The sequence below is a fragment of the Mustela nivalis genome (assembly GCF_964662115.1).
Source record: "Mustela nivalis genome assembly, chromosome: 5".
Classification (NCBI taxonomy): domain Eukaryota; kingdom Metazoa; phylum Chordata; class Mammalia; order Carnivora; family Mustelidae; genus Mustela; species Mustela nivalis.
Window position 1 is genome coordinate 84,645,437 of NC_139024.1, and position 25,366 is coordinate 84,670,802.

The 25,366-nt window shown below is 40.9% G+C and overlaps 2 protein-coding genes and 1 long non-coding RNA gene across 3 annotated transcripts in view; 2 read left to right on the plus strand and 1 right to left on the minus strand.

The window, feature by feature from the left end:
* GLO1 (glyoxalase I) overlaps window positions 1-16,131 on the minus strand; it is a 25,084-nt gene extending 8,953 nt beyond the window's left edge. The window contains exon 1 of the mRNA XM_082732295.1: window positions 15,851-16,131. Within this exon, the coding sequence (XP_082588421.1) occupies window positions 15,851-15,934 (84 nt within the window). The 5' untranslated portion in view covers window positions 15,935-16,131. The remainder of the gene's footprint in view (window positions 1-15,850) is intronic.
* The window catches only part of LOC309865682, a 51,989-nt gene extending 31,039 nt beyond the window's left edge, over window positions 1-20,950 (plus strand). Inside the window, exon 2 of the long non-coding RNA XR_014312237.1 lies at window positions 20,669-20,950. This is a non-coding gene — a long non-coding RNA (uncharacterized lncRNA). The remainder of the gene's footprint in view (window positions 1-20,668) is intronic.
* A 4,006-nt stretch (window positions 20,951-24,956) lies between these two features.
* DNAH8 (dynein axonemal heavy chain 8) overlaps window positions 24,957-25,366 on the plus strand; it is a 343,899-nt gene continuing 343,489 nt past the window's right edge. The window contains exon 1 of the mRNA XM_082729671.1: window positions 24,957-25,236. The gene's annotated coding sequence lies outside the window, so the exon portion shown is untranslated. The remainder of the gene's footprint in view (window positions 25,237-25,366) is intronic.

The following is a 25,366-nucleotide window of genomic DNA, read 5'->3' on the forward strand; positions in this document are numbered from 1 at the left end:
CACTTGTCACCAATGTTAATCAAACTTTCCACTGGAGGATACAGTCTGCCTCTGTAACACAATGTTTCAGAAGAAAACAACTTTGTCCCCTCAGCCTTGCCTGGTCCCCACACCTACCACTTACACTGCCTACAGCTCTCTGCCCAAGGATGCTTCTGGTCACGAGAGCAGGCCCCTGTGTGGGGCAGGTCCAAAGGGCCAGGGAGGTGGTTCACACCCTCCAAATAACCGACAGTGGATAAAAAACCTGGCTCCCCTGGCCCTTAGTGGGGCAATTCTACAGTCATGCAGAGACATCCCTGCAGGATGACAGCCCAGTCGTCCTCAGGGATAACACACTTCCACATACTTTTTATTGCATTCTCTGACTGCCTGCCAAATAAACTACTTACAACCAAATAGTCCAGTCTGCTTTTGGACAACCCAAAATGAGATACTGATGTTACAAATAAAGAATTTAATTACTGTAAAATGTGCTAAATGAATGCATAAAATGCCTTTCCAAAACTATTGGTAACCATAGCAAAAAGTTACTCACAAGATCCTAGATTACTAAAATAACTGAAAGCTTAAAAAGTTACTGTCTCGGGACACCTGGGTGGCTCAGTTGTTAAGTGTCTGCCTTCAGCTCAGGTCATGATCTCAGAGTTCTGGGATCCAGCCCCGCATCAGGCTCCCCGCTCGGCAAGAAACCTGCTTCTCCTCTCCCACTCCCCTGTTTGTTTTCCCTCTCTCGTTGTCTCACTCTGTCAAATAAATAAAATCTTAAATAAAAAAAAGTTACTGTCTCTAACTCCACTGTGAAACTGTCCAATTTACAAATCAGGAAACAAAAGGCTTGACATCATGAGAAGAAGGTATTTTAATTCATGGAATTAAGATTATTAATGGCATTAATAATACTTTCCATCATTTGGTACAGAAACTATGCAGCATTACTATTTATAAGTATTAATATCCCCATTTTACAGATGAGAAATACACCTGAGGTGATCAAATTGTCTACTAAGTTCAGGTCTCTTTCTACCATAGATGCCTTCCAAACTATGAGTCCGTTCACTACATTTGTGCTTCCTAACAGATTTTTTCCTCTTATACCCACAGCTTGACAAATAGGCCCCAAAATTCTGAACTCTCCCTTTGCAGACATATAGACATCTCTCCCGTGGAACTCACATCATATAAACACAAATGTATTTTATTCATTCAGCATCATTAGAAAGTATTTTTCTATCTTGTTAAATTATTTTTTAAAGATTTTATCTATTTATTTGACACAGAGAGAAAGATCACAAGTAGGCAGAGAGAGAGGAGGAAGCAGGCTCCCTGCTGAGCAGAGAGCCCGATGTGGGGCTCAATTCCAGGACCCTGAGACCTTGACTCGAGCCAAAGGCAGAGGCTTAACCCTCTGAGCCACCTAGGCACCCCTCTATTTTGTTAAATTTTTAAGTAATCAAAATGTACTCTTATTTTAAGCATTAAAATTCTCAATTAAAACAAAACTAGCCTAAATACTACTTTATCTTAATAAGCAGATCTCAATGAATATAATAATTTCATTCTTCATTCACAGCTTATTATTACATATAAGGCAACTGGCTCAGAAATTACATGTTTCTCAGGCAGGTATTGTACTCCTGAAAGTCTTAGTTTCAGCAAGAACTAAAAAAAGGAAAAGCAGCTCCTGACATCCAGGTCACAATGAGGTCCTGGTTTTCCCCACTGAACAAAATCACAAAAGCACCCCCTAAGTCATGCTGTAACTGCAATGAAGGGAGATCAAAATACAGCAAATACAATTAAACTTCATATTCTTGGTTAGTGCAGATTAAAACAAGGCACCGTTTGAACTTTGGTAAGTGGGATCTATACACAAGTGGCTAAAACTACCCGAAAAATATTAGTTACTATTGCATACACAAAACCTATCTAGTTATTTGCTTTAAAAATGTGTGGAACTTCCTTATTTTCATGATTCAGGGACATTTCTATAAACATGAATTGTTGTCTTACAATGTAATATAGGAGCTCCTGGTACATTTACCGCTACTTTTCCTATATTGAGATGGTCCCTGGAACTCCTGTCTTTATTTTACTCTTTTAATGAGTTTTTTGTCCCCTCACATACCATTAAGCTATTAGTTGTCAATTCTATCAGCAAAACTGTCCTTTTATGGACATAAAGCTAGTGCTCGCTTAGGCAGCACATACTAAAATTGGACATAAAGCTAATTTCCCTAAATTCTTTGATTCTACACTTCTCACTCTCCGTTAGCACCCTGATCCCATCAACCCCTCCTCCCACCCAGACTTGTTGGTACTTTTCTCTCTCACCTTGTCCCCTAAAATCTATTCTTGAGGAAGTTTTTTTTTTTTTTTAAAGATTTTATTTATTTTTTTGTCAGAGAAAGAGAGAGCAAGAGCGAGCACAGGCAGAGAGGCAGGCAGAGTCTGAGGGAGAAGCAGGCTCCCTGCGGAGCAAGGAGGCCGATGTGGGACTTGATCCGAGGATGCTGGGATCATGACCTGAGCCGAAGGCAGCTGCTTAACCAACTGAGCCACCTAGGCGTCCCTTGAGGAAGTTTTTAAAGTTAATCCAGTTCACTCTTCCACTCAAAAACTCTGAGAAGGCTCCCCATTTCACTCAGAGTTAAAGCCAAAGTCCCTATGAGGGCCCTGGATGGTTGGCCCTGGTTGCCTCACTCACCCCTTCTGCCCAGTCACTCAACTCCACTGTTGTCTTCAGCAGGTCACCTAGACCTTTGCTGTAAGTCTCTTTGCCTGGAGCCACTCCTCTTCTCTGTTTTTTAAAAATCTTTATTCATAAGTAGGCTCCACACCCAATGTGAGGCTTGAACTCCTGACCCTGAGATCACGAGTTCCAAGCTCTACCAACTGAGCCAGGCAGGTGCCCCTCCCCAGAGCCACTTCTAATCTTTTTAACTCTGCTCAAATGTCATCTTCCCAATGAGGCCTTCAACTGACTACTCTAACTCTCCACTTACCCCTTTTTTTCATTTTCTTTTTCCATAGTATTTGTCACCATGCAATATGCTATTTACTATGTTTATCTTTTATTGTTTTTCTTTCCCTATTAGAATATAAACTCCATAAGGACAAGAGCATTTGTTTTGTTTACTGATTCACCTCAGAACGGAATCTGGCATAGAGTAGATTCCCAATAAATATTTGTTGAATGAGTAAATGAACTTTCACTATAATGTTTCTTTACAATCAAGCTGCATCCAACATTACCGAAAAAAAAAAGAAAAAAACCATTACACTCAACATAGTACCTGCGTGCCAGACACTGTTCTTTTTTTTTTTTAATTTTTTATTTTTTATAAACATGTATTTTTATCCCCAGGGGTACAGGTCTGTGAATCACCAGGTTTACACACTTCACAGCACTCACCAAAGCACATACCCTCCCCAATGTCCATAATCCCACCCCCTTCTCCCAACCTCCCTCCCCACAGCAACCCTCAGTTTGTTTTGTGAGATTAAGAGTCACTTATGGTTTGTCTCCCTCCCAATTCCATCTTGTTTCATTGATTCTTCTTCTACCCACTTAAGCATCACCACTTCCTCATATCAGGGAGATCATATGATAGTTGTCTTTCTCTGCTTGACTTATTTCGCTAAGCATGATACGCTCTAGTTCCATCCATGTTGTCGCAAATGGCAAGATTTCATTTCTTTTGATGGCTGCATAGTATTCCATTGTGTATATATACCACATCTTCTTTATCCATTCATCTGTTAATGGATATCTAGGTTCTTTCCATAGTTTGGCTATTGTGGACATGCCAGACACTTTTCTAAGTGATTTACAGAAATCAACTCATAATCTTCACAACAACCCTATGAAATATGTATTATTACCATGCCCACTCTCTCTGCTGAGAGAGTAAGTGTCAGAGAAAAAGCAGTCTGGTTCCAAAGACCTTGCTTTCAACAACCTTGGCTAAACTGCCTCTAACAACCAAGAAATTAGACAAATAATGACACAGCATAACAGAATATTGTGAATCCATTTAAAATGCTGCTCTAGGGCACCTGGGTGGCTCAGTGGGTTAAAGCCTCTGCTTTCGGCTCAGGTCATGATCCCAGGGTCCTGGGATCGAGCCCCACATCGGGCTCTCTGCTCAGCAGGGAGCCTGCTTCCTCCTCTCTCTCTGCCTCTCTGCCTCCTTGTGATCTCTGTCAAGTAAATAAATAAAATCTTAAAAAAAAAAAAAAAGCACAGATACAAACTTTAAAAAAAATATGCTGCTCTAGAGGTGTATTAAATGGCAGGGAGCATTCACATGTATATTAAGTTTAAAAAGATATATACTTGTATGGTTTGTTTAATAGGATATTCAGATTAATTACATCTTTTTTTTTTTTTTAAAGATTTTATTTATCTATTTGACAGAGAGAAATCACAAGTAGATGGAGAGGCAGGAAGAGAGAGAGAGAGGGAAGCAGGCTCTCCGCTGAGCAGAGAGCCCGATGCGGGACTCGACCCCAGGACTCCGAGATCGCGACCCGAGCCGAAGGCAGCGGCTTAACCCACTGAGCCACCCAGGCGCCCCATCAGATTAATTACATCTTAAAAGTAATATTAAGTCTCTAATTTTATTAAACATAAATTCTATTAACATGGCTATGTACTAAAACTATCTAAATACACACATATAAATGAATATTCAAATGAACTTTTAAAAGTCTATACATCATGGGGCTCCTGGATGGCTCAGGTGGTTAAGCATCTGACTTCAGCTCAGGTGATGATCCCAGGGTTCTGGGATCGAGTCCTGCATCATGCTCCCTGCTCAGTGGGGAGTCTGTTCCTCTCCCTCTGCTGCTACCCCTGCTTGTGCTCTCTCTCTGTCAAATAAATAACATCTTTAAAAAAAAGTCTATACATAGTTAACAATACTGTATTGCATGTATACTTGAGAGTTGTAGGAGAGCAGATCATAAAAGCTGCAGCACATACACATAAAAAAAGTAATTATGTGAGATGATCACATTAACTAACCTTACTGTGGTAGTTGTTTTGCAGTATATGTATATCAAATCAACACATTGTACACCCTAAACTTATACATACATTATTATATATTGATTATATATCAATAAAGCTGAAAAAATAGTTTTCAAAAAAGAGAAAATGGAAAAATACAGCATTGTGCCAACTGAGAAGAATCATATAATAAAATTATTTCCAAGTAAATGTGTAGATAAAATACACACTCTAGGGGCGCCTGGGTGGCTCAGTCGGTGAAATGTCTCCCTTCAGCTCAGGTCATGATCCCAGGGTCCTGAGATCGAGGCTCCCATAGCTCCCCCTCTGCCGCACCCCCTGCTTCTGCACGCTTGCGTGCACACTCTTTCTCTCTCTGTGCCAAATACACAGAATCTTTAAAAATATATATATACACTCTAATGCCATTTTCAACCTTAAAAGAAGTCTATACATGGCAAAAAAATTAAATGTATATTCAATATTAGTGGAATTATTCATGAAAAACAGGCTTATGAATCCTTTGCTACAAAAATGTTATTTGGAGGATATAAAAAACAAGCAGAGCTTGCTTTTTATAAAAGGCTCAAGTTATTCTATGCTAATAGTTTGCTTTTTATCACCAGCATATTCTCTCAGCTCTGTACCTTGGTAAACACCTAAATGATCCTTCCTCAAAAAGTCCCTAAAAATGGGGGCGCCTGGGTGGCTCAGTGGGTTAAAGCCTCTGCTTTCGGCTTAGGTCATGATCCCAGGGTTCTGGGATCGAGCCCCGTCAGGCTCTCTGCTCAGCGGGGAGCCTGCTTTCCTTCCTCTCTCTCTGCCTGACTCTCTGCCTACTTGTGATCTCTGTCAAGTAAATTAAGAAAAAAAAAAAAAAGTCCCTAAAAATAAGTGCTTGTTGCTATGGTTCTAAAACATTATTTAAAATAAACAAAATAAAATAAAATAAAATAAAATATTTTGTGTTTAAAAAAGTAGGACTTACATTCATGTTCTGTCTCATCAGACAACTCTTAATTTTGTCTTTTCTTTTCATGCTCTAAATTTGGACAATGAAAGTCGCCTTTTATATCTAAACTATCTTTGGGTTTTCTGGGATGGGTACTAGGTGATAACAAAGATTTGCTCATTTGCCTTATAAATAATCAGGTTTTGGGAGAGCATTGTCCAAATTTAATTAGCTCAAAGCTACTTTGAAAAAAATTAACAGTAAAATCAAGGATGTTTCTAGTGCACATCTTATGTGTCTGCCCTGTCATCCTGACAAAATTGTAAAGGCGCAACACGGATGTGAAACTTGGGTAAATTTTCATTTTTTCTTTTTTTTTAACCTATGAGATGTTCAATTGCTCCAGCACAATTTGCTGAAAAGCCTATCCTTTCTCCCTGAACTGCGTTCACACCTTCACTGGAAATCTGTAGGGTGTATTAGTGTGGGTCTATTTCTGTGTTCTCTATTCTGTCCCACTAATTTGTGTCTTCCCTGCCAATATCACTAAGTAGTTATTACTGTAGCTACACAGAAAAGTCTCAAAATCAGACAGACTGATTCCTTCCATTCATTCTTTTAAAATTTAGTTATTCTAGCTTATGTGCCTTTCACAGAAGTTTTAGAATAATCTTACCTACAAAAAAAAAAAGTTTGTGTTAAATATGTGTATCAATCTGTAGAGGATTGACATCTTTACTATGCTGAGTCTTTCAACGATAAACACAGTATGTTTCTCCACTTATTTAATCTTTATCAGTACTGTATAGTTTTCATCATGTAAGTCTGGTACAGGGTGGATCTATACCTAAGAAATTTTTTTGAGTAATTATATTTTTAATCTTGGTGGTCATGGGTTTTCTGCTAATATGCAGAAATAAAATTGGTTTTTATATGTTTATCTTCTTCCTGTTCTGTAACGTCAATGAACTCACTTGTTAGTCCTGGAAGAGTTTTTTATAGATTCCTTAGGATTTCCTATGTATAATTATGTCCAAATAGGGGCAGTTTCATTTCTTCCTTCCAATCTGTATGACTGTTACTTCCTTTTCTTACCTTACTGCACTGGCTACAACTTCTAGCAGTAGACTGAATAAGTATGGTAAGAACAAACATCCTTGTCATGTTCCCCTAAATTAGGGGAAAAGCACCACCATTAAGTACAGTGTGTATTTTTCATAGATGATCTTTATCAAGTTGAGTAAGTTCCCCTCCATTCCTATTTTTTTCTGAAAAAAAAAAAAAAAAATTTTTTTTAACATGGATGGTGTTGAATTTTATCAAATCTATTTTTTTCTTCTTTAGCCTCTAATATAATGATTACTTTGATCGATTTTTGAATACTGAACTGGATACTGGAATAAACCCCACTTGGTCATGGTAATTTTTAAAAATTTATTGCTAGCTTATATTTGCTAATATTTATTTTTTGGGGGAAGATTTTATTTATTTATTTGACAGAGAGAGAGAGATCATAAGTAGGCAGAGAGGCAGGCAGAGAGAGAAGGGGAAGCAGGCTCCCCACTGAGCAGAGAGCCCAAGTGGGGTTCGATCTCAGGACCCTGGGATCATGACCTGAGCCAAAAGCAGAGGCTTCACCCACTGAGCTACCCAGGCGTCCTATTTACTAATATTTCATCAAGGATTTTTACCTCTACAGTCATAAGGAGTATTAGTAATTTTCTTTTTTTGTACTGTCTTCATCTGGTTTTTGGTATCAGAGTAATACTAGCTTTATAAAATGAACCAGGTAGAAAACAGAGTTGATGGAAGGAGGTGTGTGGGCAAATGGGCTAAATGGGAGACGGGTATTAAGGAGGGCACTCGTGATGATGAGCACTGGGTATTGTATGCAAGTGATGAATCATTAAATTCCTGAACACAGTATTACACTATGTTAACTAACTAGAATTTAAGTAAAAATTTGAAAAAGTACAAACATTTAAAAAAAAAAAAAAAAACAAGAAGAGTTCCTCTTCTTCAAATTTTAAAGGGATTGTATAGAATTGATGTTTGTTTTTCTTTAATGTTTGGGAGAATTCTCCAGTGAAATCATCTGAGCCTTGAGATATCTTGTTTGGAAAATTCTTAATAACGAATTCAATTCCCTTGTGTTATAGAGATATTCACATTATTTATTTCACACCGGTAACTTACAGTGGTTTGTGTTTTTCAAGGAATTGGCCCACTTCATGTAAATTGCCAAATTTACATGACAAAGTTGTTTTTAAAATTCCCTTATTATCTTTCTGATGTCTGCGGTATCCCATATTTCATTCCCAATACTGTTGATTTGTGTCTTCTCTTTTGTCAGTGTTGCTGCAAGTTTATCAATTCTATTTTTTTTTTCTTCAAAGAACCAGCTTTGTTTCACTGATTTTCTCTTATTTTCTGTTTTTAATTTCAATGATTTCTGCTTTTTATTATTTCCTTCCTTTTGCTTCCTTTGGGTTATTTTGCTCTTCTTCCAGGTTCTTGAGGAGGGAACTCCAATTACTGATTTGAGACTTCTCTTTCTTAATGTATGCATTTAGTAATATAAATTTCCCTCTTAGCACTGTCTTAGCTAAGATTCCTTTCTCGTTTTCATTCCATCTATTTTTTTTTTTTTTTTTAATTTCCCTTGAGACCTCCTCTTGATCCACGAATTTAGAAAAATGTTATTTAGCTTCCAAGTGTTGGGAGCTTTTCCTGTTATGCTTCTGCTGCTGATTTCTAATTTGATTCTGTTGTGGTCGAAGAATATACTCTGTCTTATTTCAGTAATATTAAAGTGTTGAAGTTGGTTTCGGGGGCCCACGAGGTGATATGTCTTGATATACATTCTAACGGGCACTTGAAAACAAAAGTGTATTCTGTTGCTTTGGGGTGGTGTGCTTTAAAGGTTGATCACTTGTTTACTGATGGTGTTGTAGAGTTTGTCTACATTCTTGCTAATTTTCTGTCTAGTACTATCAGTTGTTGAGAGAAGAGTTTTGAAATCTTCAACTACAAATGGGAACTTTTTTCTGTTTCTTCTTTCCATTAAATCAGTTTTTGTTTCTTATTTTCTTGCAGCTGTTTTTTGTGTGCATTTAGGACTGCTACATCTTCTTGATCAACTGATCCTTTTATCATTATATAAATATACTTCTCTAACTATGATAACTTTCTTTGCTCTAGAGTCTACTTTATTTGGTATGAAGACAGTCATTCCTGCTTTCTTTGGATTAGTGTTTCCATAATAATCTTATTCCATCCTTTTAACTTGCCTCTTATTATATTTGAAGTGAGTTTCATGCAGACAGCATATATTTGAGGCATGTTTTCATTTTCTTTTATTTCAGTTATATTGAAATACTACAGACATATAGCACTGTGTAAGTTTAAAGTATAGAGCCTAATGACTTGACTCATGTATGCTGTGAGAGGATCACCACAATAAATTTAGATAATTATCTCATACAGAGGTAAGTTAGGGCATGTTTTAAAATCCACTCTGCTAATCTCTAATTGGTGTATTTATACCTTATGTAATTACTGAAATACTAGGGCTTAAGTGGTTATTTTATTTACTTTTGCTTTCTGTCAATTTTTTCTTTGCCTTCCTATAAGTTATTAGACATTTTTTATAATTTAGTTTTGACTTTTCTGTAGTGTTTCCTCATGTACTCTTTGTATAGCTTTCTCTAGGCATTCGCTAGGTTATTCTAGGCATTCAAATATGTATAAGTTATCACAGTCACTTGGTGTCATTGTTTTATCAATTTAAGTGAAGTACAGAAACCTTACCTCTCTTTACCTCCCTTTACTCTCTCCCATTTATAATTATCTTAAAGTATTTCCATTGCTGGGGTGGGGCAGAATTTCAGGTTCCCCCTGTTTCTCCATTAATAAATCCAGTGGCGAAAGCTTATTATTGTCTGATGAGACTAAAGTCATGGCCTCCTATTCAACTTTCTCTAATTCCACCCTGGCAGGGGGAGAATGGACACCTCATTGCAACCTGTTCGGTGAAGACTAGGCTCCCCACCCAGCCTTTGCTGGCACAGGCAGGGATGAAGCCGCAGTTTTTTCTGTGGTGTTTGGTTGTAGCCATTATTGTCTAAAAGTTTTCTGCCTTATCAGGAACTACCTATTTCCTGGTCCTGTGAATGAAAAGCAGATTTTCATGGGGTTTGGTTTTGTTTTGTTTGCATCCACGGACATTTCTACAGCTCCAAGTTTGGGCTAAATGAGGCAAAAATAAAACTTGGGGAAGCCGGCCACCACGTTGCTCCTAGGGTCTCAAGGCCACTAGCTAGTCTGCCTTCTTCTCTCCACCTTTCCTTGTTTTCCTATGTTTATGTTATATAAAATGCCTAGAGTGTGTAGCTGTACCTAACAGGAGGAACAGGGAAAAGTATGTGTACTCCATGTTCCCAGAAAAGTGTCCAGATTGATTTTATACAATTGCCCCAACAATGAGGTATGTTTGGTCACCATATGCCTCTTTCTAATGATGAAGACATTCATCTCTCCAGAACTGTTGCCAAGGGGCTCTGTACGATATTCCATCTTATTCAAAATCGAGATCAGGATCTCCATTGCCTTCACCACCTCCAGTCTTCAGACAAGAAAAGTTTCAAATTTGCATTAGCTATATTTTCAGAAATAATAAGATTTCTTTGGCTTAAAGTGTGTGTTTTGGCCTTAGTAACAGTGAGGCCAACTCCCTTTGCAGCCCATCACTCTCTTTCCCAATGAGTTTTCAAAAGCACTGCATTACCCTGAGCAGAGTCTTTAACTCAACATTCAGACTTACAGGACAACCACAGGCTAAAAGGGTTTTGGTCAGAAAAACACAGCTTGCAACACAGCAGGGCTAGCTGTCCCCCTGAATGTAGTGGCTCTTAAAACTGTCCCTTGTGGAGATTCTGTTCAGCTTAGGTGCAGGGAGTAAATCTGCATTGGGTAGGAGAAGCAATCACCCTGGTATAGAAGCCCTATGACCACAGGAACCAGTACCTCTAGTAGCAACTCCACCAGCGCAGCTTCCAGAATCTCCACAAGGGACAGTTTTAAGAGCCACTACATTCAGGCAAGCCCAAAGCTATGACTTCCTATTGGGTATTGATAATTCTCCTTTTCCAGATGCAATGTACCTATCAAGTTATTTTTTTATCATAAGCAATATTGCTAAGCAACAAACACCATTTCTGTTTCTTGGGAAACAGCTAGAGTTAACCAAATTGTCAAATTCTCATCAAAAGGTTCAGGGCTTAACTCTTCACCCCTAGGTATCCCATCTCCTGTAAAACAAAAAATGGATGAAGTTTTGTTTTTTCCTGACTTTTTAAGGTCACAAGTGCCTTTTTGGAAAGACCCTTTTGAAAATACAAGCATATCTGAGGGGAACAAAACTGTTTTCTATGTAACAGCTGGAGCACATGGTTGATGTACAAGATGGTTTGATATGCTTTTTTCTTCACTATCTTCCTCTTTCCAGTGTTATTTGCCTGACTCAACCTATGCCAGAATGTGATAAATTGTTCCTGAAAATAATTCAGCCACTCCCTTTACATTTATTCTATCTTATCTAAATTGGTTTCATGTGGTTCTTTCCTTCCCACTCTATAACTCAACAGCCAAAGCTGTACTTCAAGTATACTCACCCTACAGATAAGGGAGGCAGAAACAGCCAGGAGACACAAAGGAAATTTTTTAAAATTTTAAAATTACCTGTGATATTAGGAAACATAACTGCCAGACTGCTCTTAAAACAGATAACAAAAACAGGAAAATCCTAGAAGCCCTCAGGATCACAAGGCCTTTGAAAATCTTGTGCAAAGGGAGGAAAAACACACGAGTGTAAGAGAAATAATTGTTCAGAAGCAATATGGTTCAAATATTGGTTCTACCACCATTACCTTAAGTAAATCATTACTTTTCTTGAACCTTAGTTTTCACATCTTTAGAATAGAGATAATTATAGTTCTCAGCTTGTACAGTTGAGTTGCAAAGTATACAGGATAATGCATGAAAGTACTTAGCATAGTGTCACTAGAATCCTTTCTCAGCCCAAGTCAGAAACCTGGAGTCTTCCTAGATTTCTCCCTCCCCACTTCTCTCTAATCCAGCCCAAGTGTCCTACCAACTTGACTCCTTAAATTCCTTTAGGCTCTTTGCTTGGTGTCTTTCTAATGAGCACTATCTTCCTCAAGTGCTCTTGAGCTACTACTTCCTCCCTGGATGACTGTCCTAGTCTCCCTGGTCTCTGCTTCTTGCAGGCTGACCTAGATGCAGTCCACTGACCTCCCCATAAAGTACCACAGTCATCTTCCTATAGTGAAACCCAACTGAGTCATTTCTGGATTAAAAATCATTACTTCAAACAAAAATCATTACTTCAGGGGTACCCAGGTACCTGGGTAGGTTAAGCATCCAACTCTTGGTTTTGGCTCAGGTCAAGATCTCAGGGTTGTGAGACTGAGCCCTGCATTGGACTCCATGCTCAGGGTTATTCTGCTTGGGATTCTCTCCCTCTCCTGTCCCCCGGCCCCTCCTCCCCTGACACCCTGCGTACTCTCTCTCTCTCTCAAATAAATAAAATAAAAACCATTCCTTTAGTGGTACTTCACAGCTTTTAAAGGAAAGTCCCAAAGGCAAGCACATGTGGTTACAGCATACTTCTCTAAATTCATCACTTGTTAGCATTTCCCTAAACTGTTCATTTTGAATGTTTTTGGTACACTTTTATCAGTTCAAAAAAAGAGAGTGTACCTCCTATAAATATGTATTTATTTTAATTATATACACAAACATACTAATAAAACATATATATTATAAAATACATTTACCAAATAGAAATCTTTGCAGGGTGAGAAAAACAAGCATAATGGGGGGGGAATGCTCATATTTTCTTTGAGCATCCCGATGATTGTCTTCCCCTCAACTTCCACTGCTTACAACTTCAGTCTTGTGTCATCTGTAGATTCCTGCATCAGTTCTCTGAGGTCTTGTACTTTTTATATTTACTATGATTCTCTCTGCCTAGAACAGTCATTCATCCATCTGGCCATTCCCCTTCCTTCCTCCTTTCCATTCTCTCTTCCACCTACCCCTGCACCCAATTCTACCTAGATACTTCTTCTATATTTGGTAAAACTCAGCTTACGTGTCACCAACACTCAAAGTTTTCCCTGACCCTATCACCTACCACTCAGATGGGATAAGATTTCAAATTATTCCATTAAAGGACACTGATAGAGAGCATAAAAAAAATTTTTTTTAGGAGATTATCACTTGGGAAAAGAAGTATTTGGCCTCATGAAGACAGCTGGCCAATAAGACTACCCAGGAAGTGGTATGACTGTACATTCCTTGGCCATACCTTGGCCTGTCCTTGGCCAAGGAATGTCCTTCATGACAAAGATGCAGACAATAGGAAAGTTGATGATCTACCACCAGTACCCTATCCTTTCCAAACCAGGCCCTCACCACTTATTTCATCTTCTGGAAGAACCTTTCAGGTTGCCTCATCACCTCCAGGCCTGGATTCCTCCAAAGTACTCTATAAAATGCTTTCAAACCCTGAATGATTCCCTACTACTTATTTAAATCCAGCTTCCTTAGATGTGGCATTCAGAGCTCTCTCACTGAAAGGGAGGCTCCAACCTCCCATTCTAGCCTCTTCTACCACAGCTCCACTGTTTAGACAACCTAAACTTCAGAAACATGTAACTCGCCTCTCCAAAACACGCCTGCACTGCATCTTTCTGTATCTCACCGTATTTGCTCAGGTCTTTCTTCCACCTACAATGTCCCCTCCCACGTAACTCAGTCTCCTAGATGATTCTGGAACCCTACTCATCTTTCAAGACCTAGGCCCACCCCCACCTTCTGGCTGATGTACTCCCTGATCCCGAGTTGAACTGTATCACTTTTCATAGTTTAGAGAAAAATAACACACTTAATCCTCCTTGCAGCTCTCTTTATATTGCTTTTACAAACTCAGCCCCAGTGCCCTGCTAAGATCACTACAGCCAATGGCAGATCTGGGGATTTGAATGTAGGTCTTCAAACATCAAATATCCCAGGTATATAACATATCACAGAGGCTACCTTCCAAAATTTCTTGTACTCCCAGGGTACTTTATAATTTAACAGCACATTAATCCCAGCTCCGTCTTACGTTAGAGTTGGTGTCCTTTTGGTGAAGGGACCTTATCTTGTTCATCCCAGTACCCCACAAACCCCCCATCAGGCTGAATTTAATTCACTTAGGTCTTTTACTTTACTTTGTGTCAAGTTCCAAAATTGCTGAAGTCAGTACTTCAGAAGCAGAATAAGGTGGAAGCTGAGAGTGCAGGTGCCTCTCTGGACAAGTTACTCGATATTTCTATGCTGGAGTCTCCTTATTTGTAAACTTCTTCATAGGGTTGTCCTGAGGACTCCATTAAGTAATGTACTTCAAACAACAATGCAGGACCTGGCACACTCGAGGTATACTAGCGGCTACTACATATCAATTTTATGACCCCCACATGGTATTTCAAGACCAAAAATTGTTAATTTCAAGAAGTAATTACTCCATATAGCCAAGAGAAATTTCAATGATGTGTAGTTTAAGTTAAGAATGCAGAAAATGAAAAAAAAAAAAAAAGAATGCAGAAAATGTATTTAACAAATTTTCTAAAGGTATCTCTGAAATCTTTTTAAATAGCCCCATACACAAAATCCCAGTTATCTAGGACACTAATTTATACTGAATGGCTCAGTTTATATTATGTGAAATAACTAGGTACTTATATTCCATAATAATAATACATTAGAGGGTATACAAGGGAAATGAGTGTAGGAGGAAATGTATTTCGTTCTTTCTTTCTTCCCCCTGAACTTTGCAGTGACTACTATTTCTCCTAAATTCCAGGCGCCAGTCAAAGGTTTTAGCAATCAGAGGTGTCTGACTCTTCACCCCGAAGACAAAGAGCAAGCAGGGGGCAAACTCATCGACACATATTCAATCCTTAAGGAATTCAGAAATTCCCCCATCGAATGAAAAAAAGTACAAAGGCGTCTACTGACACGGACACTGCAATAAACCCCCCAAGCGGCTGCTGTGTCAAATCTTGCCAGCGTGGAGGCACCACACCTGAGTGAGTTACCCTGACTCAGTGCACACATGTTAAGCAAGCCGGAGGGATGCAACAGGTCATTCCTCTTACTGGGTCTCTGCTTCGATGAGAGGGTCGGTGAAGGAATCTCCAAGATTCCCCTTGGATCTAAGCTTCACGATTACTGTCACTTCTCCTGGGGCCACCAAGCACAGGGAGGACAGAAGTGTGGCCGTGAGCAACCATAAAAAACAAGCAAAGGCGAACTCTGGGGCGCGGTTAAACTCGGCGGGATCCATGATTAGTTTGCAGGAGTCAAGCCCGAAGCCAGAATAGGTTGGGAGGGGCCAGCATGGATTAGAGACCTTCGAACCTGGACTGCGAGTTCTGAAGCTGCTCTCACCCGCCATAGCTACTGACCCGAGGAACACGCACACCAGGGTCAAGGGATCTGATTCGGGGCTGGCCGTGGCTTCTAGTTACCGTCCCAAAATAAACAAGTTAATGCAAGCAGGGTCGCACTCTCTGGGGAAATGAATCCTCTCACGATCTCCTACTGGACACCCCTAGCCCTAGCTCTTCACCCGACCCATTCTGGTCCGCCCCAAGCTGCGGGAGCTGCAGCCGCGGCCGGATGGCGTTCGAACCCAGCCGGAGCCGGGCCTAGCTGAGCCGGAGGATGAGCTTCCCACGCCTCCCCCCACACCCCGCTCCGCTCCGCCCCGCCCCGCCCCGGGGCCGCTACTCAGGAGAAGTAGGTTCTGCGCCCACCTTGGTGCTGGGATCCGGATCAGAGCAGCAACCGAGGGCAGCCTCGTCGGTGAGGCCGCTGGATGCAGGCTGCGGTTCTGCCATGGCCGCAGTGCTGTTTCACCGACTACGGTCCCTAAAACAAGACAGCCACCCACACTCCTCCCGGCCGGGTGCTGCCTTTAACTCGCGACGCCGGGAAGGCGCCGCGGAGGGGGCGGTCGCTGATTTCCAGCCAATCGCTGCGCGGAGAGCAAGTTGGCTTTCTGCTGATTGGGTCCCAGTGAATCAGCCCCTCCGGCCACAGGACTCTGCCCCAAGACTACAAGTCCCAAGGTGCCTTGCTCTTGACGGGGCCGGAGAGATACCAAAAAAATCTTGCCGAGTGGAAAGCGTGATTTCTCAGTATTGCTCGTTGATCTTGTTGGCGTTTAATTGTTAAAGTTCAGGAAACACCCATACCTCCCTGTTGCAACTTGGTAGGAAATTGGAACCTGATGGAGAGAGAACTGGGAGCTATCCTTTTTAAAGTGTAAGGATTCAAAAGTACTTTCTCAGTTTAAGCCGTACAGGATAATTAAAACAACTCTGATTTGGTCGAAAATCCAGGTTCGAGTTTTGGTTCCACTATTTATATGCTGTAGAAGCATGGAATAATTACTGGCCCCTCTCTGAGCTTCCTTGCAGGATTTTGGTCGGGTTCAAATGAGATTTAAGTCACGGTTTCACTACTTACGATCTACATTAATTTTTCTAAGGCATATATTTTGTGTTCCTTGGAAGACTTAGTTATCACTGTTCTTTGATGACTGACATATAGCACATGGTCCATATTTCCTGTTTTTAGAAGACGAAATGATCATAATTAGTATAAACATAATTTAGAAAAGGGCTTTATGTTAATAAATCAATGTAGAATGAGATTTGACAAAGGGTTTTTAAGTGAATGGCAACGTCTATGTAAATTAGCAAGAAGATAGATACATGTCAGGAATTTTGGTTGCAAGAAGTTGGGCAAAGTGCAAGTTTATCTGGCTCGCCTAAACAAACTGAAGCAGGACAGGGATGCTTCTGGGGCCAAACATCTAGCACCCGGCACTTGGCCAACACCAAGACGTCTTTGCACAACTCATCTCAGCTTCTTTCTTCATCTCAACTTCATTTTGTCACACTTATTTATTTCTCCAGTCTAGAAACTTGGAGCTCTCAGCCTCTCAGCCTTTTACCTGAGAGAGGGGGACCACCTCCTTGAATTGGAGTTTGATAAAGTCCAAGGAGGAGCTATGATTGGCCTCCACTAGGACCTGTGCTTATTCTTGTACTCAGGGTACTGTGATTGGCAGCCAGGGTTAGAACCACCTGGTGGAAGTAAGAGAAGCAGCAGCTCCCCCAAAGGAGCTGTTCATATAAGAAGAGAGTAGGCAGTGTACTGGACCCACAGAACTTCAACATGGAAATAGACCTTAAAACTGCTAACCCAGGAACTGAGGCAACACAAACCCTCCGTACACTGTTTGTTACCACTGAATTTTTCCATAGGGAGCCCAGACAGAAGAAATTTGTCTGAGATATTTTACTGAAAAGACATCTTACACTGTTTTTTCCTTCTAACCCTCTCATGAACTTCCCACAACATATGAGAAATATAAGTGGATGGGAAGACTACAGATCATAAAATATTGATTTGCAAATGAATCTATTAATGTGATACAATTAAAAAAATGTTGATGGCTTTTTCATTGAACTGAATAAACTGGTTCTAGATTCTATGTTTATTTATTTTTTTAAAGGTTTTATTTATTTATCTGAAAGAGAGAGCACACACAAGCAGGGGTTAGAGGCAGAGGGAGAAGCAGGCTCCCCACTGAGCAGGGAGCCTGATGCAGGGCTTGATCCCAGGACCCCCAGGATTATGACCTGAGCTGAAGGAAGATGCTTAACTGACTGAGCCTCCCAGGCATCCCTAGATTCTATTTTTAGATCCCCAACTAGGCAAGACACATTCGAAGAATCAAGAAATAGGGGAACCTACCCTTCTAGATAATAAGTTATTATAAAGCTGCAATAAGTGTGATAATGACACAGGTAGGTATAAGCCAATAAAAATGGAAACTGTGGTAGGCAGCTCTAGATGACACCAATAATCCCCACCTCCAGGCATTCCCAATCTTATGTTATCCTCTCCCCCTGAGTATGGATTTAGTGACTCACTTCTAAAGAACAGAATGTGGCAGAAGTGATGGGATACCACTTCTGAGATTAGATTATATAGTGAGTCTTGTCTTGGGAGCACTTTCTCACTTTCTTTTTCTCCAGTCTCTCACTCAGAGGGTAAGCAAGCTGCCACATTGTAAGCAATACTGTAGAAAGACTCGTGGCAAGGAACTGTTTGAGGTCTCTTGTCAACAGCCAGTGAGGACCTGAAGCTGACCAACAGCCACATGTGTAAGTTTAGAAGCAGGTCCTGTCCCAGTACAGCCTTGAGGTAACTGCTGTCCTGGTTAACCCCTTAATTTTGACCTTGTGAGAGTCCTTGAGCCAGAACAATCCATCTAGATCATTCCCAGATTCCTAACCCATAGAAACGATCAGATAACAAATTTTTGTTGTTTTTAGCTGCAAAGTTTTGGGGTAATGCTCTGTGGCAGTTCACAACTAAAATACATACACGTACAAAAACTTGACATAGATCAGAGCTGGTACTGCAGATCAGTGAGGGAAAGATCACTTTCTCAACGAATGGTGCTAGAACACCGTAGTTTATATGAAAAAAAAAAAAGAAAATAATTCTTTATTTCATGCCATAAAGTAAAACAGAAGTCCAAGTGTATTAAAAATATAAACATGAAAAAGCAAAACTTAAAAACATAAAAAACAAAATATCAGAGAACATGAATTTGTGCATCAGACTGTGCTCAGCAAGGAGTCTTCTTGAGGATTCTCCCTTTCCCTCCCCCTATGTCCCTCCCACCCCTCTCTAAAATAAATAAATATTTTAAAAAAATAACGAGGTTCCTTTCATGCCTTTCAAATTGACAAAAATTTAAAAACTAAAAGTGTGTGGATGTGAATATAGGGCAAATTAAAAATTCATACACGTTTGCTGGTGTAAACCTAAGTTGTTATAAACACTTTAAAATAGTATGACAGTATCTAGTGAAGTTGCAGATAATACATCCTAGGATCCATGAATAAGCATATATCCTAGAGGATGATTGTGCCTACATTCTAAGTATAAGATACATGGTGTGGCGTCACCTGGGTGGCTCCGTGAATTGAGGCCTCTGCCTTTGGCTCAGGTCATGGCCTCGGGGTCCTGGGATTGAGCCCTGCGATGGGCTCTCTGCTTGGTGGGGAGCCTGCTCCCCTTCCCCCCACCTGCTTCTCTGCCTACTTGTGATCTCTCTCTCTCTGTGTTAGATAAATAAATAAAATCTTAAAAAAAAAAGAGACATGGTTTGAATAGAAAAAATTCGTAAAACCTAAAAGTGTCCAAAACCAAGAAAATGACTTTATTTTCATGCAGCAGAATGGTATACATAATTTATGTATGTATATACATACATAAAATTAAAGAATCAGAGGAACATAGTCCAACACGGATAAATCTCACAAACAAATGAAATAATTGAAAGTTGTTGAAGAATCCATATGACACAACACCATTTTTGCAAAGTTTTAAATTGTGCAATAATATAATGCATTGGTTGAAGCTAAACACACTTCTAGTAAGGGGATCAGGGGGTGCCTGGGAATAAACCCACATTCAGGAACATGACTTCCCCTAAGAGATGATGGAGAAGAGGGGAGGGATATACTGAGGATTCAAATATTTTGACATTGTTTCATAACTATAGCCAACTTTGGATAAAAGGATAGTTATATTAGTCTTTATGTTTCTCTGTATATCTTAAATATTGTATAACATATTTCCAAAAACTGAAAGGGAATAAGTACCACATATAGAAATAAAAGGAAAGACAGCAATAATGGGGAAGGAGTAGGGTAGGATGGTCACTATTTGAGAAGACACAATTCCAAATAGAGTTTAGCAGTATTTCCTTTTTTGGTAAAGGGTTGTTAGTTTCCTACAGTTGACATAACACATTATCAAAACCGTGGTGGCTTAAATCAACAGAAATTCAGGGGCACGTGGCTGGCTTAACTGGTAATGCATGTGAATCTTGATCTTGGAGTCATGACTTCAAGCCTTGCATTGGGTGTAGAGTTTACTTAAAATAAATAAATAAGTAGGGGCGCCTGGGTGGCTCAGAAGGTTAAAGACTCTGCCTTCGGCTCAGGTCATGGTCCCAGGGTCCTGGGATCTGGCCCTACATCGGGATCTCTGCTCAGCAGGGAGCCTGCTTCCTGCCCCCCCCCTTGCCTACTTGTGATCTCTGTCAAATAAATAAATAAAATCTTTAAAAATAAATAAATAGATAAATAAATAGGTAAAATTAAAAACAAAAACAAAACCAGAAATGTATCCTCTCACTAGAGGCTAGAAGTGTGAGATGAAGGTGTCAGCCTAGCTATACCTGCTACAAAGTTTCTGGGAGAGAATCCTTTGGCTCTTTCAGCTTTTGGTGGCTCCCAGTGTTTCTTGATTTATGGCAGCATAACTCCAGTCTCTGACTGTGTCTTCATGTGGCCTTTCCCTGAGTCTGAAATCTCTCTCCCCTTTCTCTTCTAAGGACACCAGTCATAGGATTAAGGATCTCTAACAGCAGCCCTACTGGCCTTAAGTGTTAACTTGCTTCAAATGTACACACTCCTTGCTTACTGACCTAAGTCTTTTGATCTACAGTATAACTAACTTACTTTCCTTGCAATTTGCAGACCACTGGCCTTGAGGAGTGAAATACCCAACTTTCCCAGAAGATAAGATCTGACCACACTCAGAAACAGTAGCTACTGATGCCAACAAGTCTGTAAGGGTCATGTAGGCAAAAAACTAACTGTCTGAGCACCTGCTTCTTCTGCACTAGCCCCCTCCTTTTTCTGTTCCTCTCTCTTGAAAACCCTCCAGCTTCCTGGATGAAGAAGATGGTCTTTGAGACTTTAACCCACCCTGTACCCAGGTTACCACCTTCCTGAATAAAGCAACTATTCTTTCCCCACCATCACTTGTCTCTTGGGTATTGATTTTCAAGGACTGAACAGCCAAACCTGAGTTGGGAACCCGTTCTCAGTCCTATAACAATATCGCTATTAGTGTATGCAGTAAAGAAAAAAAAATACTGAACTGGTAATCAGAAGCTCTGAATTTTAGTCCTGGAACTGTGCTGGCTAATAACTCAACACATTAATTCTGAAACTCAGATTGTGAAACTGGCCTAGTCCTGGGTGTCCTTATTTGTAAAATGAAATTCAGGAAATAAGATGATCTCTAAGTTCCCTCCCTGATCCAAAAATCTGTTAACTTCACAATGAGTCTGGTTTTCAAGCCTCATTGACTGGTGGAAAGATCACACTGTATTGACAGAAATAAAAATATTGAGACAATCAACTGAAAATGTCTGATACTGTGGAGAATATACAATTACAGTACATGGATTATCAATATTTGTATGTTATAATTGCCTAAACATGGCCACAATTCAAGTAGCCAACCATTCAAATAAAATACATATAAATATTGAATAACTATCCACAGTTCAGTTCATCCTTTTGAGCTTATCCTTCCAGGATTATTGGCATATGGTTAAAACAACACATTTATACCTTGTTTAGTTGTCTACTCTATTTGGTGAAAAAAAAAGAAAGAAAAAAGGAAAAGAAAAAAGACTGTCAATGCAGAAATCTAAAACACAAAAGGCAATAGGAACCTAGGCAACTAATAAAATAATGTTCATTAGGGAAAATTAACCATAAAAATATTTTAAACACACTCTGAATAGATTTTCTAATCTTAATTTTAAATAACAAAAAGAAAAAATATGTACAGGCCTTTTGCAGTGAAATGAATTTTGTGTCCCCCTAAAAATATGTCCAAGTTTTAACTCCTGGTACCTGTGAATATGACTTTATTTGGAAATAGGGTCTTTGCAGATGTAGTTAAGGATCTCAAGGTGAGATCATCGTGATCTACAGGGGATCTATTTCCAGACAAAGAGCTAGTTCCTTCATTATATTTTCAGGGTCTTGGGCAGTCTAAACATTTACTGTTTTGTATATGTTACATAGTGTTTTCTTTCTATTAAGACTCAGGAAAACTCTCTAGATGGTGTGCTTTTCCCATATCTCAGGCATCCTCAGGAGTGTCATCATTTGGTAGTGTTCCATGAGCCTAGTTTTCTGCCAGAGATAATGACATTATTACATGGATCATGGTGTTACAAACCAAATACTGCAAAGCACATCTTTATTTATTTTTTTTAAAGATTTTTATTTATTTATTTATTTGAGAGACAGTGAGAGAAAGCACGAGAGGCGAGAAGATCAGAGGGAGAAGCAGACTCCCCATGGAGCTGGGAGCCTGATTCGGGACTCGATCCCGGGACTCCGGGACTGTGACCCAAGCCGAAGGCAGTTTCCCAACCAACTGAGCCACCCAGGCGCCCAGCACATCTTTATTTTTAAAAAATTTTTAGATTTATTTTAGAGAGAGAGAACACCATCCTCCATGTGAGCTGAGAGAGGGGCAGAGGGAGAGGGTGAGAGAGAATCCTCAAGCAGACTCTCTGCTGAGCCTGGAGCCTGATGCAGGGCTCGATCCCAGCACCCTGAGATCTTTTCCTGAGCTGAAATCCAGAGTTGGCTGCTCAACCCACTGAGCCACCCAGTGCCCCTGCAATGCACCTCTTTAGAGCAAAAGCTCTGTCCATATTTAGCACAGTATTCTTTCCTTTCTTCCTTCCTTCTTTTTCTCCTCCTTCCCTACCCATTCCCTCCTTCATCCTTTCTTCCTTTCTCCCTTTCTTCCTTTCCTCTCTCACTCTTTCTTTCCACTTTTTCTTTTCTCTTTCTTTCTTTCCCTTTCCTTCTTTCTTTCTTTTTTTTTTTTTTAAGACCTTTTAATTTATTTATTTGACAGACAGATTACAAGTAGGCAGAGAGGCAGGGAAAGAGAGAGAGGAGCAGAGAGCCTGATGTGGGTCTCGATTCCAGGACCCCTGGGATCATGACCTGAGCTGAAGGCAAAGGCTTTAACCCACTGAGCCACCCAGGTGCCCCTCCTTCTTTATTTCTTAAATGGGGTTTGAACTCACAACCCTGAGATCGAGACCTGAGCTGATATCAAGAGTCAAACACTTGGGGTGCCTGGGTGGCTCAGTGGGTTAAGCCGCTGCCTTCGGCTCAGGTCATGATCTCAGGGTCTTGGGATCAAGTCCTGCATCGGGCTCTCTGCTCAGCAGGGAGCCTGCTTCCCTCTCTCTCTCTGCCTGCCTCTCCATCTACTTGTGATTTCTCTCTGTCAAATAAATACATAAAATCTTAAAAAAAAAAAAAAAAAGAGTCAAATACTCAACTGACTGAGCCAGACAGCCCAGCACAGTATTATTTCTTTAGAATATATTTTCAAAACAGGACTTTGTAGGTTAAGGTACATGGACATATTTAAGGCTCTTTAAAGGATATAATATCCTGTAATTTGTTTCTTACTATATAAGAATATATAGATGTATCTCTTACTGGGAAGATGGCAAGGATTAAACCATAAGTGCCAAAAATAGATGATGAGACAAAAAACAAAAACAAAAACAAAAACAAATGGGCCAGAGAGGGACCCTTTATTACTCACAGCCCAGCAAATAGCAGGAGCACTAAAGGAGAAGCCAGTTCTGGCTCCAGGTACATCAGACAACACCATGGGCCCACGTGTGGGCAGTGGACTGGGAGAGAGCTAAGGAATCCAAGGCTAAGGGCTCATCATTTTTGTAGCAAGCAGTAAACAAGCCTGGGCCCCTCCCCCTGGGAAGTGAGCAGGTGCTCCTTAGTCCCACTGTGACTGCTGTCATCTACTTAATTGCCTATGCACTAGCTAAAGAAACAGCTCAAAGTGAGAGGACAGTTAAGTCTTGTGGTCTGGCGTACTTGGGAATGTGTGCAGGGGTCCTGAGGGTCCCATAACTTCACACTGCATAATTGCTGCATGGTATTTCTTAACATAGGTAGACTGTTCAATGAAACTTTACCTGTGATTTTTATAATAATCATTGGGTTTCAGGTTTTTTTTTTTTTTAATCAGTTGGCAGATCTTCCAGTCCTCATTTTAGATTGACCTGCTCTATATTCAAAGATTGACTTTAACTCCTAATTAAAGCAGACATCAGGCACACCTTGTCAGGGACTTGGAAGAAAAACAGAAATGTACTGGAAAGAGAAGGGAGGGTAGGCTTTGAAAACAAGTCTGTTTTCTTCAGAGTTCTGTTCTCTGTATTACCAGTCGTAGGTTTCTGAGCAAACAAATTAAACAGAAAAGATTTAATATTCTCAAGTGAAACACTAAGTAACTTCAGAAAGTGTAACCGTCACAGGGGCGCTGGACAGACTCAGTCTCTGGAGAGGCGCTGGGACTCTCGATCTCAGTGCTGAGAGTTGGAGCCCACCCACCTTCAGTAAAGGGCCTACGCAAAAGTAAAAAAAAAAATCTTGGGGGTGCCTCAGTGTCGGCACCCCAAGTCGGTTAAAGCGTCTGCTGCAGTCAGGTCATGACTCTGGGGTCCTGGGATTCAGCCAGCATTGGGCGCCCTGCTCAGCGGGGAGCCTGCTGCTCCCACTGCTTGTGCACTCTCCCTCTTAAATAAAATCTTTTAAAAAATTTTAAAAACTTTTTTTTTAAAAAAAGATTTTATTTATTTTATTTGACAGAGATCCCAAGTAGGCAGAGAGGCAGGGAGAGAGAGAGGGAGGAGGAAGCAGGCTCCCTACCGAGCAGAGAGCCCGATGCGGGGCTCGATTCCAGGACCCTGGGATCATGACCTGAGCGGAAGGCAGAGGCTTAACCCACTGAGCCACCCAGGCGCCCCTAAAAACTCTTAAAAAAAAAAAAAAAAGGTATAAAAGTCTTTGGAAAGTTATTTCCCTGCCCTTCCTCTCTCAAAGCACACCTTGGAATTCTCCCCAGGCCCCGCCCTCCTCCATTTTCCCCTCCAGGCAGTTGCCCTTTAGTGAGCCCGCCCTCTCGGTGGTGTTTCACTTCTCCCGCTGCGGGGGTACCGTAGGGTACCCGCCCCGCGGAACTGCGCGGGGGGGTGGGGTGGGGCAGGGGTCGATGAACCCCTTACCCGCAGCCCAGCACCCGGGACCCCGCAGGGAGCAGCGCCCCCCTGACCCCGCGCGGGCCTCCCCAGCGAGAACCGGTGTGGACTCCCAACGGCCGAGCCTCGGCGGCCCCCGAACCAGACTCAGCTCCCCCGGCGCAGCGCGGCCCCCTGGCCGGTGGTGGCGGCGAGTCGCGGCAGGTGAGTGCGGCACCGGCTCCTGTCCCGGGCCCGGCCCGCTCTCCTCCCTGGGTGGGGGGACTGGAGTCGGTGCTAGAATTCAGTGTCTCACCTCCCCGCTAGTCCTCCCGACCGGGCCAGTCAGCCCCCT